Here is a 13,850-nt window from a genome sequence, read left to right on the forward strand (position 1 = left end):
ACCAGGTGCTCAAGGGGCATCCTTCACATGGACTGCTTGCCCCTGCCAGCTGTGGTGACATGCTTGCCCAGTGCAGTTGTGGTGTGGCTGCAGCACAGGGTCAGCAGGGCTCAGGGCGTTCATGCAGCCCAGTTGTAGCTCTGCTGCTGCATGAGGTGGGCTGTGCATGGGGTTCTCACCCCGTCTGGTTACAGCGCAGGTGCTATACAGGGAGATAGAGGCGTGGTATGCTTGTCTGGCTCAGTTGCAATGCAGTTGCTGCATGGGGTGGGTGGGGTTTAGGACTTGCTTGGCTCAGACGCAGTGTGTCTGCTGCACAGGGAGGGCAGGGTGCAGGGTGCTCACCTGTCCTGTTGTGGCACAGCTGCTGTGTGGAGTGGGCAAGGTGCAAAGTATGCCCACTGGTGTTAGCAGGTTTAAGGGAGGACACCAAAAGTGGTACCCACTAGTTCTGTCATGACCACGTTAGAATGAGATTGCAAAAATGGCATCCAACCATTGTTTCTGTCCCCAGAGAGATTCACTGAGAGAGTGCCTGCCTCTCCATCGGCCGCATTAGGATTAGTAAGTTGGTCTCCCTCACTTATGCTCTAGGCACTTTTCAAACGTGCTGGATCTCAGGGCAAATGGGTTTCTGCAAGCCCTTTAAGAGCAGATTCTCCATTTCCTACAGTTCTGCATTTCCCCTGGACTTAATTCCTGTTGATTTTCAAAACCAGACATCTTGGAGGTTTGTCATTCTGGTGCCAGACCCAACGGTCAGGGTGCTTGATGTGTGGCACAGCCCCTTCACTCCTAAGGGAAAGTTCCATATTTGGGGATCTTTTCCTGACTGTGGGACATCACACTGGGGTGGGGTCCAGGGGGAGACCAAGTCTCTGCCTCTCCTACCCTTCTTGATGCATCTCTTTTATCTTTGTTGCAGAGGTGCTGTTCATCCAGTTCTCAGGTCCTTTTCAGAGGAAAATTACTCCATATGTAGCTGTGAATTTGTTGTGTCTGTAGTAGGAGGGGAGTTTAAGGTCTTCCTACACTGTCATCTTGAACCTCTCCCTAGCATCTTAAGTGTTATCATAATACATAAAAAATAGAACAAGCTCAGAGTTTGGGCTGCTCTTCCCAACATCTCGTAGATTTGACCAACACTATCCTGTATTGTAAGCTTGCCATCTCATATTTAATCTGTACCACCATTTCATTCTTCCTCCAAGTAAGTCATCACCTCAATTCTTGCTTCAAAATGTCTTGCTCTGATATGTACCTTCTTATTCAAACTCTCTTGCATTCATCAAGTCCAGGATCTCAACCTCCTAGGCCTGCATTGCTAAAATATCCATCATAGCCTACTGCTTTTCAAAGAGTGATTTAAGAACTTGCATCAGAACCATTTGGGATTCTGGTTTAAACATGCCATGTCCTAGACCCCTTAAAGTAGACCAGCTCTGTCCAACAGAAACATAACACAAGTCACATAAGTAATTTTAAATGTTCTTGTAGTCAGATTAAAAACTAAAAAGAAACAAGCAAAATTACTTTAATAATATATTTCATTTAATCCAATGCCTGTAAAATATCATTTCAATATATAATTAATTTAAAAACATATCAACGTGATATTTTACATTCTTTTTTTTTATACTGAGTCTCTGAAATCTGGTATTTCATAATTGTAGCATATCTCAGTTGGGACCAGCACATTTCAAACGCTGAAGCAGCCACCCGTGGCTAGCAGCTATGGTACTGGACTGAATCAGACTTGGGGAAGGGGGAACAGAAGCAGGAAAACCTATTCTTAGCAAAATACCCAAGTGATTCTTTCACATTCTCAGGTTGAGGACTACGACTCTAGACTGTTCTGTAGACAATCCATTCTACAAGCATTACCGAAATTACACTTGAAAAAAACGTCCCTTTAATTATTTCGATCCTAAGAACCTAGAAATCTCTGGTACCTCCAGTTCAACCCACTCAGACGGGTATTGAGGTGGCCTCACCTCATCCATCTGAACTGCTGCCCAATTTGGAAAATGGTCTAGGTTCTTCTGTGATATTTTCCCAGGCGACTATTCAAACGCTCATTCATTCAACAGATATTTGTGGAGCACCAACCACTAACTATCATCATGAATCCTCCCCCAAAACAAGGAAGATAATTCACAAATCATTATAGAATCCTAACCATGTAATTCTTTTCACTGTAGTAATGAAAGCAATGCCCTGAAACATGCTATAAGATGCTATGAAAATGCATAAGAGCAAGATCTTAGAGTCTGAGAGGGTCAAAGAAAAACTTTTTTAATGTAGTAACATTTAAGTTAAAAAAAGAATATAAACATAATTCGAAATTTGAACAGATAAAATGACTTTCTAGGCAGAGGAAAGCACATTATGAAAAACCATGCGCTGGGAGAGTTACTAAAGGAGCAGGCAGATTAGGAAAGTAATTGGAAAGGGGGCTGCCGAGGGAGACACAAGGCAGATGAGTCAAATTTGTGAGCCTTCAATTTTTCTTTTTTTCCCTCAAGTCTGCATATTTAAACAAAACTAGATTACAAACTCCTCAAAAAGAACAGACCACACCTTCTAAGCCTTAATTATTTCTATCTCCTCATAGAGCACAAAGGAAGTATTTAATAAACACTTCCTCTATACATGCAAAAATATATTTTGCTAGGCTTTTAAATCCAGATTCTCCAAAATTATACTAACAACTATTTGCATCTTTGGGTAACTTACAAACAATATTACTTCAAACCCAAGGAAGTCTTTCCTGAATTGCTGACTATTAACATGAAGTCGCTTGGAAAGAGAGACAACTTTTACATAGATCAAGGTGGCATCATGCTTGACTAGCATGATGCTGTAACCCAAGTTAACAGCAGAAGGAGCGAAAAGATGGTGATTTAAACACACAGACACACACACGTACCACAGAGGCTAAAGGATGTAAGGAAAATATCTTCTTGGGTCAAGTCAGGTTATTACCTATTAAATCCATGTTTAAATCTTCAAACTGAACAAAATCTGATATATGACACTGTGATAGGCAGAATTCTAAGATGGCCTCCAAAATTCACAGTATCTAGGGAGCAAGCACATCCTACACAATTCCTTTCCCTTGAGTGTCGCCAGAGCCCGTGAACACGAGGGGATATCACTTCCTGGGATTAGGTTCAGGCAGAAAATATCTCACTGCGACTGACCTAATCCGGTCAGTCCTTCAAAGAGACCTCGCTGAGGTCAGAGAGACTAGAAGCGTGAGAAGGCCTATGCAAGGGCCACCTGGCAAAGGCACAAACCAGCCCCTGGCCAACAGCTAGAGAGACAAACAGGACCTCAATCCAAGAACCACAAGGACGTTAATCCTGCCAACCACCAAGGGGCTTTGAAGAGGACGCCAGATCTCGGATGAGACGCCACTTGCAGATGCCTTTATTTCAACCTTGTGAGACTCTGACCAGAGCACTCAGCTAGGCCATGCCCAGACTCCTGGGAAAACAAACGGTGTTGTCTAAACCACTAATTTGTGGCAATTTGTTATGCAGCAATAGAAAACTAATACACTCAGGCATTTCTCATATAATTAAATAACACAGTACGTCTGGTAAAGATTTCCAGACTTCATTTTACAAATAATTTATCTAGCTGCTTTAAGGATAAAATTATTTCACAACTGGCATGAATATTAGTTGTGCACTATCTCTTTGATACTTCTCATCCTAACATGAAAAGTTATGGAATTTGTGAGTCAAGTTTAGTGTCGATGGGCCTTTTTGGTGGGGTGACCTTACTCCTGACCAGCTACCCACGGATGGGTGGGGTGGACAGAGAGCAAGCTGGACCGCCAGCCGCCCCAAATCGGCCCTGCAGGGGGCTTGGGGTGCAGGTAAGCAAAGCCCAGGATGGAGGTAGACAAGGGAGAAAAACGAATGCGGTTTGGCCCTTTAACTCCTAACCCAGTTTCTCAGGAAAGGCCGCGCTCCCACAGCATCAAGCCCTCTAAAGTCGTGGCTCGGCTGCACGCCGCAGCTTAACGAACCCCTGAAGGATCCAGCCAAAGTTTCGACCGTCCGCTAGGGATCACCGGGGCCACGCAACATGCTGCCAGGGGACAGTTCATATCATTCTGAAAATCTTCACAACTCAGAAATTGTGCTCCTTGGTCGCTCAGACTGCAGGGCTAGGGAGCTGCCAATAAAACCAGATCTGCCATCTTTCCCCCTCGACTCTATCTAGTTGATCACAACAAGAAGCACCCGACAACCACCCACCAGAGCAGGACAACCCGAACGGCACGCCCACGCTTACCCACTGCGCCTGCGCGCCCAGCGGGCTCTGGCGAGGGCGGAGAGGACTCGCAAGGCCCGGCCGCGTGGGGCGGGGCTTAGCGGCTGGTCGCGCCTGCGCGGAGGGGCCGACGGCGTGCTGCGTCGTTACTTTTGAAACGAGTGGCGGGCAACTGCTGCGGGCGCCCCTGCTGCAGCTTTCCGCCGGGTGGGCGCGCGCCTCCGTCTGCGACCTGCCATGGCGTTGCAGCTCGCCCGGGAGCAGGGAATCACCCTGCGCGGGAGTGCCGAAATCGTAGCCGAGTTCTTCTGTAAGTCCTCGCGGAGGCCGGGGGCGGGGAGGCCTGAACTCAGGCCGTCCGGTCGGCCTGCTGCTCGGCTCCGAGGCGGGGAAGCCGGGGGACTGGGGCTGCCTCGAGTTCAAGCGCCCCGTGTCCCGGCCGCGTGTCCGGCGGGGGGAGGCTGGGAAGAGGCGGGTGCAGGCGTCTCCACTGGGCGCATTGCTAATGGCGGCGGCGGAGGCCTGGGAGCTGCGGAGGCCCGCCTCCCCGCGGTGTGGCCTCTTCCCCCGGGACGTTCTTTAAAGTGCAGATCCCCTGCCACAGCTAGAAGGACCCACAACGAAGAATATACAACTATGTACCGGGGGGGCTTTGGGGAGAAAAAAGGAAAAAATAAAATCTTAAAAAAAAATAAAGTGCAGATCCCCCCCCGCCCCCTCCCCCGCCCCCAGCGACTTAGGGGTAATGCGACCCCCGTGTAGGTGATTCACGGGTTGGCGGTGATGGACCTGGCCAGTCCCACCTTCTGCTAGAACCGGGCTGGACTTGAAAGGAGAAATGAGGAAAAAAGAGAGGGAGAGGTTTGCCTGGGGCATTGGACCAGTCAGTCAGTGGCTAACGCGCACGCCAGAGCCTCTTTTGACATCCTCTAACCACAGAATCTGAATTTGGACTTGGATTACAATGAGCTGAAATTTGGCAGTGGTAGATTAATGCAGTTTGTCATTTTTCTTTTATTGCCACAAAATGCAGGCATTGCTTTCTCTCTTTTACTTAGAAGCAAGATCTTAATAAATTTTCATGAAATTTTGTACCTACTCTACTTTCAGCAAGACACGCACAAACACGTGTGTGTCGGCATTTGCAGATATACCGTTAATGAAACCAAAGCTATGTCTAAATATATTTTATTTTCCGGAGGTATGAAGTGATAACAACTTTAACATTTTTTTTTGTTTTCAGCATTTGGCATCAACAGCATTTTATATCAGCGTGGCATATATCCATCTGAAACCTTTACTCGAGTGCAGAAATATGGACTCACCCTGCTTGTAACTACTGATCCCGAGCTCATAAAATACCTAAATAATGTGGTGGATCAACTAAAAGGTATGCAGTTGTTGGAAACAGTTTTGAGTTTTGCTGCCCTTCTAGGATCCACATTTTTGGCCTCTTCGTGGTCATTTGTCAGCTCTGTACATAGAGGTGTAAGACACACAACCATCTCAAATACAGTGACTCCACTGGGAGGAAGCAAATAATGTAAATTGAAATCCCACCCTTCCGCCACCACATTTTGAGTGGGCTGAATATTTTGATGTTAGGAATCTGATATGGCTTAACAAAATAGTCTCCATGGACTCCCTGTGAAATGACTTTTGCAATTCCTGTGGCCAAACGGAACAAGTTGGAATTTTACGTAATCGTGATGGTGTTCATCATCTGAGGAAAATCCACTATGCATTTTTAACGTGATACATATTCTGTAGCTGCTTGGAGTCGAAAGTTGTCCTTATTAAAATCAGGGAAAATAAAATTGGATTCAACCTGGGAACTAAACTTCAAAAAAAAAGAACTACTAAATAATAGAGCCCAGTAGAGTTTTCTTGTTTTTCACCTATTTCCATTTGTCTTTTTTAAATATCCTGCCTGCGAGTCAGTCAGCTTTTTCTCTCTGAGCACTCCTTTTTTTCCTTTAGCTCAGGAAGTTACTGGATTGTTGGATCAATATGTGCTCTCCATCTATTCCTTTTTCCTTCTTCTAGAATTCCTATTAGTTTCTCTTTTGTGTTTCTCAGCACTTAATGATTCTCACTTCTGATTTTTCTGTGTTGTAGAATGTGTCTCCCTTCTCCCCATTTGATCTTCCAAAATACTAGTTCCAAAAAACACTACAGTGGTCATCTTTTTTTTTTTTTTTAGTTTTTAAATTCATGAATCATGTATATATTTTGTTTCGTTCAAGTAGCTTCATTTTTAAAATTTCTTCATTGTATTTTTATTAACCTCAGGGCTAAATCACCCATAGTTATTTATAGGGCTGTCCTCAAGACTCTTTGGCCTGGAAACCTCTAGGCAACTATAGAGCTCTGTCTTCATCTCAGTTTGATGGAGAAGCAAGACTTACCTAAGCTAGTTTTTTGGTTTGTCACCTTGGAAACCACACAGATGACATTTCACCTCAGATGTATCTAGACCTTCCTATTTAACGTCTCCCTTTTTTTTAGTTAAAATGAAGGAATTGCTCTCCTTAGAGGCAGATTGTTCAGTGTGTTTTGAATCCCATCCCTCTAGCCTCCTTAGGGACTTTACCTTATTTCTCCTGTCTTTTTGACTTTGTTTTAATTTGGATTATTCCCATTGGTTTCATGTCTCCAATTTTAAAAGAAAAAAGTTACCACCTAATCTCCTTTTCAGAGCTAAACTGATAAGAAGTTGTTGATATATGCCCGGGGTCAGCAAGAATATTTTCACATTTTTAAAGAGTTGTTTTAAAAAGAATATGCAGCAGAGACCTAGGTAGCCCACAAGCCTTAAGTATTACTAAATTATTTTCACCCTCTTTAAAAACAAACTCTGCTGGCTGCTGAATCTACTATCCCAATTTCCAAGATTAATCCAGGGCACAATCGCAGGCCTTCTCACTGTAATCTCTCTCTAGATGATCTCTGACATGTTCCTGGCTTCACTATCAACCTTTGTATAGTTGACTCACAAACTTATATCTAACCCAAGTCTTTCCCAACTCTAAGCTCATATACTGAGTGGCTCTCTTGATATCTTCATGTGGCTATCTCAGAGATGCTTCAAACTCAGCATTTTAGAAGTTAAATTTAGGATCATCTCCATTTCACTTCTCTTTGCTCACAGTGAGTGGATCAACCATCCAACTAGTGATAGAAGCCAGAAACTTGGGAGCTATCCCCAAATCATTCCTCTTCCTTACTCTCCTAGCTAATCCAGTAAATCTTAACAACATCAATCTCTTGAATCTGTCTACTGCTCCATCTCTACCAGTGTATCCTCCAACAAGCCTTCATTACCTCTTGCTTGAATTTCTAATTAACTGGTGTTCTTAGATCCCCTTTACCTCCAGTCCGCTTTCTGCATGACAGCCAGACTTGATGGTTTGGAAGTACAAGTCTAATTACATCACACCCTGCTTTAAACACAGTAATGACTTCCCTGGTTTTTGAAGTATAATTTCTTTAATTTGGCCCACGTGGCCTTGCATAGTCTGGCCCCTATTCATCTTGCCAGACTTCCTTGTTCATTCTCTTTCTTAAGTGCAACTGTATTGGCCTTCTTTCAGTTCTCTGGTCAGATGCTCTTCCTTTTTTGAGTATGTAATTATCATTTCACCTGTCTCAGTGCCGTGATGAGGTTGATGCCCGTCTCCTGCACTCTTACCTTGGATCAAGATGAAAGTACCACATTAGTACTCTGCTCAGCACCCGCTCCTATAGCTGGTACAAATACAGAGAATTTGAAAACAGAATCTAGTGATGGGGTGGTTTTTCTGTGCAGGTTGGAAGAGTTCCAAAGTCCCAGTGGTAAGAATTTGCTGAGGTGGGACCTGAGAAGTGGCTTTGTAATGCAGTGGGCCAACAAAGACACCTTGTGTATTGCAGATTGGTTATACAAGTGTTCAGTTCAGAAGCTGGTGGTAGTCATCTCAAATATTGAAAGTGGGGAGGTCCTTGAAAGATGGCAGTTTGATATTGAGTGTGACAAGACTGCAAAAGATGACAGGTAATCATGAATTAAATTATTTCCACTTTCATATATTTTTTCCAAAACTTGTTTTCTTTACTAAATGTGTTCTGATTATATTGAATTAGTTTCATATTAAGGTATAGTTTGTTTCTAAGATATGTTTAATTTGATCCTCAATCTCTTGTGGAAAAGAATTTTGCTCACTTTAGCATATCAATGATTTGTATAGAGAGTGTACTTTTAACATAATTGTCTTTAGTCTAAATTGGTGACTTTCACACTTGAGTATTTATGGTGGTATATGCAAAACTACACATGATGTGCTAGATGGGCCATTTAATGAATTGTTTAAGGTACTTTTAACCATAAGGTGTTATCCTAGACTCTCCCAGCCTAAGGTGCAGCTCTACTCCTCTTCATTTAATGCCACAAACTTCCTGAGACACTTCATAAACTCTGAAGTTTGCAGGCCTCCTGGATGGGAAATGCCCATCGTCATAAGCTAATGTCTAGCATTGGCCTAGGCCCGCTTACCTGTAAACTCGGAACCATTTCTCATAATGAAATGTAGTTTGCCTCTGAGGCCTTTGGTCTATTTTAGGACATTTTTAGCTTATAAAAATAATTCGACTTAAAATTTAATATCTTATTGGAGGCAATAGAGAATTAGACACTCAGGCATTACTAAAAATGACAAAATGATTATACCAATTAAATGTTTTAGATACGCTTTGTTATTTTTATTTTAAGAAGTGATGACATTTTCCTAACTTGAAGCACTTGACATATTTTCTAATCGTGTGATACTGAATGACCTGATACTAAGACCAACCCCAAAAGGTGATTGGAAGGATAGATGAAATAATAAAGATGTGTGTGGTGCCTATTAGAGTATAGGTCCTAAGGATATACATACACTCATTTTTTTAAAAATTCTTGTAATGTATGACTTGTTTGATTTTGGAAGGCTTTAATCAGATAAATAATCTTGCCAGTTTTTTAAATAACTTGTTAAAACTTAAAATGAATTAATTGATTTGGTTTCTTTGATAGTACACCCAGAGAAAAGTCTCAGAAAGCTATCCAAGATGAAATCCGTTCAGTGATCAGACAGATCACAGCTACAGTGACATTTCTGCCACTGCTGGAAGTTTCTTGTAAGTATTGTACAACTTCACATTCGCTTAAATTTGTTGGGGAAAAGACTAAGCTACTGCTTTAAGACTTACCCCTACATTAAATTTTTTCTTACCAAAATCACATAATATAAATGAGGAAAAAAGCATTATAAAGCAAAAGTAATGTTATATGCATTCTAGAAAATTTGGAAATGCTGAAAAGGAAAGCAATGACAGTATTCCACAGTACTCCCTCTTGAATCTTTTGATGTAGTTTCTTTCACTGTTTTTATTTTCTGCACATTTTTATGTCTGTAATTAAGACTGTGGCTCTGATTGTGTCTTGCTTCTCTTAGTTACCACTTCATTTATCAGATGGTTCCTGAATACCTACTGTATGTCAGACACTGTTCTGGGCACTAGGACGCAGCAGTCACAGAACCAAGATGTTAGCTTTCCTGTGGCTTATTCATGCTTATCCCATATGATTACACACTTTCTGCAAATTTTTAAAGGTTTTCTCATCAAAGAAAAAAACCTTGAAATTTTCATAAAATATTATATACAGAGTGCAGTATTTTCTGTACTAAAATAAATTTCCATTGAGGAAAAACAATTAACTAGTGATTAGAGACCAGGCTAAACTATGTTTTCTAACACTATAGGTGGATGAAAACGTGAGAGAGACACGGAGAGCAGTTTCACTTTTGAGGAAGTAATGTACTTTCACGGTTTTATCCCCGTTTTAGGTTCATTTGATCTGCTGATTTACACAGACAAAGATTTGGTTGTCCCTGAGAAATGGGAGGAATCAGGACCACAGTTCATTACCAACTCTGAGGAAGTCCGGCTTCGCTCATTTACTACTACAATCCACAAAGTAAATAGCATGGTGGCCTACAAAATCCCCGTCAATGACTGAATGAGGTCAGGACAATAATGTACTTGTAATTCTCAAATGTGGTTTTCCTGAAGGCAAGTCAACTATAGTTGATATGTTTTATTTCATTGGTTAATTTCTAGATGGGGAAAACTTGACATACTTTACTGAACTATGCATAGTTGTTCCATTTTTTTGGTACCTGTTTGACTTTCCATTGGGTTGCCATTATTTATTGCATGCTGTTCAGAGGGGAAGCAGGAGATTACATCAGCATTGTAATGTCAATTCCTTTGAAACTGGTAACTGTAGATGGAAAAACTTTTGCTATAAAGCTAAATGCCTTCCTCAACCAGACTTTTTGGTCAAGTAACTTGACTCAGAATATGGGGAGGGAGAATTTAAAAATAAAATACAGCAAAAGAACTCTGAGTATTCAGAAGCTTTGTTTAGATCCTGAAAGTAACTGTTATTATCCATAGGTAATGAAATATTGCTCCTATTAGGTCCTTTTGCCATTTATTTCATTTGTATAGTTTCCATATTAAAAAAATTTCCAATTATTTGATTTTAATTTATATAACTTGAACCCAAGAATTTATGGATATCTCTATTGGTTAAATTCCTGTGATACAGAACTCTTAAAAATGTCTTTATGTTTTATAAAATCAAGCTTTAAATGACGGTGAAATAAAGTTAAATGTGTATGTTTTAAATTTGTCTTGAAATATTTTTCTATTGATGTGGTGTTAATACAGTTAAATGGTAGTTAGGGTGGATTCTGTATGGCAGATGATTTCGCATGCCCACTCGGTTGTAGAGCCAAAGGATGCAAAGTTAAATCTTGGGGTACTCTCAGCTTAATGGACAAGCTTTGATTGTACTTCGGCGTACTTTGATTATACTACGTCTCATAACAGTAGATTTAAAATAAGCCTCTTTGTTTGTAAAACAGTAAATGTCATTTGGAATTAATTCAGTTTAGCACATGTTGAATTGGAGTGCCTTTCTACACGTTAAGCCTTACTGTCAGCCTAGTTTTCCTTATATACTTAAGCACTATGTTTATTCCTCTGCCTTCATTCATGTTCTCATCAGGTATGTTATTTCTAGCCAGTTCCCACCTATTTTTCTGAGGTCGGTTTAAGACAAACTTCTAAAAAGTCTTTTCTCATCTCTATTCTAAATCTTAGCTCATTTTGTAATAGTTCAATTTATTAACTGCTTAGTATCAGGCACTGTTCTAAGCTCTTTATGTATATTAATTCACTTAACGTTCACTATTAAGTAAATACATATAATCCGTATCCATTCATTCAAAAATTACATATTGAGCATCTATTAATGTGCAGAATACTGTGCCAACTGCCAGAATGAACGGAACAAAGTCCTGGCCTTTGTTTCATTTTTTGGAGGATTTGTAGAAAGGAGAGGAGAATATATGGTAAAGGACCATGAAATGTTCAAACAGGTTCATTTCCATATGTATTTGTCTTTGTTATTTCTCCTGGATAATCTTATCTCTTTGATCCAATTGTGTGCTTGTTAAGAATAAAGGACAATGTCTTTCATTTCATCTCAGTGTTCGACAAATAGGTGCCAATATTTGATGATGCGCATGGCGAAGGCTGTTGTGAAAGCCCATTTCCTAGAGAGTTGTTGGCGCTGTCTAGTTGAGCTCCACCCACAGGCCTTTTTTCTCAGAATAAGAGAAGTAGCTTTGCAGAAATGGAAATGATGTTGAATTAGGTATAGTCAAGAGTCAGGTTTCCAAACAACATGAGGTATATTACAAGTGGACACTATTAAGATGAAAACATTTGAATTCTCGGTCTATTCATTACCTCTTAACATTCGAAATATAGGTTGAGAAGGAAAAGAGAAATAGAACTTTAGTAAAAGTATGGAGAGAGTTGAAAAATGTGGTCCCATTTTAGGAAATGTGTTTGAAAATCTTTATAGAATGCAGTGACTGCTTCAGGAAACATTGAATGCCTCTTTGCTAAACAACGGGAATAGTAATTTCTGTCATCTATGTCTTTATTTGTCAAATTAAGTGATCCTAATATTACTACTTCTATTTGTGATTTATTATGCTACTGACTTCTTAAGAGTTATGTCCAGGAATTAATGCTCTGGATTTGCATGTTAGTCTCAATAATAGGAGCTTCTTCCATACAATCTGTGGCCTACAAGTTTCTCTATAGAACTAGATCTGCATCAGCTAGGCTCTTGTTTATCTGAAAACAGCAAAAACTGGCTTTGGAAAAATTCACTGGAAGACTATTAGCCGCATAGGGCACCGAAGGAAAGGCTGAAAACTGGAAAACCAGTGCAGCTTCACAGTTCTCAGTGACAAATTCCTGAATTCTGCATAACTTTATAAATAGACCACTGATGTTACCTGGTCATCTATCCCAATGACTGATAGTTTCAAGAAAAGCGACAATGAAAAGCTTTGTGTTTTAACAATCTGAGATGTAAGACTAAGAATTCTGTGAAATCACATTTTAAGTATTTTGAGCACTTCATCTCAGCCAACATTGTTAACGGAGTTAAATTAGATTTTTACGTTGTCTGCATGTTTATATTTACTCTTGTGAGGTTTCTGAGAGCTAGTTATGATCCTTTTTCATCCCTTACAGATCATGTATCAATTAAATATACATATCCAAGTTGAGTAGGAGCCAAGCTAAGCTTTATTGGTAAAACTAGATTGGAAAAGCTTTGGCCTGTGTCTCCAACTGGACTTGTCCCACCCTCCTACACTTTGAGGCTCACCTTAGCAGGCAGATGTTTAAACTGACAGTTGAAAGAATCGTGACCGACTCCCAGCCCATGTTGAACACAGAGAAGCCAACACTCCAAGAGAATCTGGTGGGCCTCTAGACTGGCCTAGACTTTGACTCAGTTTTGCTTACCATAGGCAGAGGAATGAAAACACGTTCCAGTCGAGCCCATCAAGGTCTGAAATAGAGCCCCAGCAGGGATTGAAGCACATTTGGTCTTCAGGATCGTTCTCCCAGTGTCCCCAATCGGAACAGTCAAGCCTTCGTGGGAAAGTTTACACTGAGGTATAACAGTCTCATGTATGAGTTGGCTTATGCTGCATAGCAAACAACTATAAGAATATCAACAAGAAGCCTTTTCCGCTGCAAGTCTGCAGCTCACATGTCTCATTCTACCATGGAAGGGGCAGTAGCTAGCCAGAACTCCTAAGGCTGAGCTTCAGAACTCTTAACACTGACACTTTTCCCACATTTCATTGGCCACAGCAAGTCATGGCTAAGTCAAACTTCAAGGGGGCAGGAAATTACACTCCTCCAATGGAAATGGGTGGAGGGATGTGTGAAAATCTGATGAAAGTGATCTAATCGACCAGAGGTTGATAAACTTGCTCTGTAAAAGGTGGATAATAGTTTAGATTTTGCAGGCTTATGGCCTCTTGGCCTAGTCAAGTCGGTCATTGTAGCTTGAAAGCAGCCTTAGACAATAGGTAAGCGAATGAGCATGGCTGCGTTCCAGTAACAGATAGGCGGGCTTCATCTGGCCCGTAAGTTGTAGTTTG

General features: G+C 41.1%; 1 protein-coding gene and 1 long non-coding RNA gene across 2 annotated transcripts in view; one reads left to right on the plus strand and one right to left on the minus strand.

Annotated features, from left to right (window-relative positions):
• LOC139081826 (uncharacterized) overlaps positions 1–4,437 on the minus strand; it is a 50,646-nt gene extending 46,209 nt beyond the window's left edge. Inside the window, exon 1 of the long non-coding RNA XR_011537230.1 lies at positions 4,309–4,437. This is a non-coding gene — a long non-coding RNA (uncharacterized lncRNA). The remainder of the gene's footprint in view (positions 1–4,308) is intronic.
• MAD2L1 (mitotic arrest deficient 2 like 1) lies at positions 3,215–10,998 on the plus strand. Its single transcript, XM_008507191.2, has 5 exons — positions 3,215–4,597; positions 5,531–5,677; positions 8,200–8,320; positions 9,338–9,441; positions 10,152–10,998. Exons 1-5 carry the CDS (start codon positions 4,525–4,527, stop codon positions 10,322–10,324), a joined length of 618 nt encoding a protein of 205 aa, XP_008505413.1. The 5' UTR covers positions 3,215–4,524; the 3' UTR covers positions 10,325–10,998.
• Positions 10,999–13,850: the final 2,852 nt, after the last annotated feature.

The sequence above is a fragment of the Equus przewalskii genome, chromosome 2 (assembly GCF_037783145.1).
Source record: "Equus przewalskii isolate Varuska chromosome 2, EquPr2, whole genome shotgun sequence".
Taxonomy (NCBI): domain Eukaryota; kingdom Metazoa; phylum Chordata; class Mammalia; order Perissodactyla; family Equidae; genus Equus; species Equus przewalskii.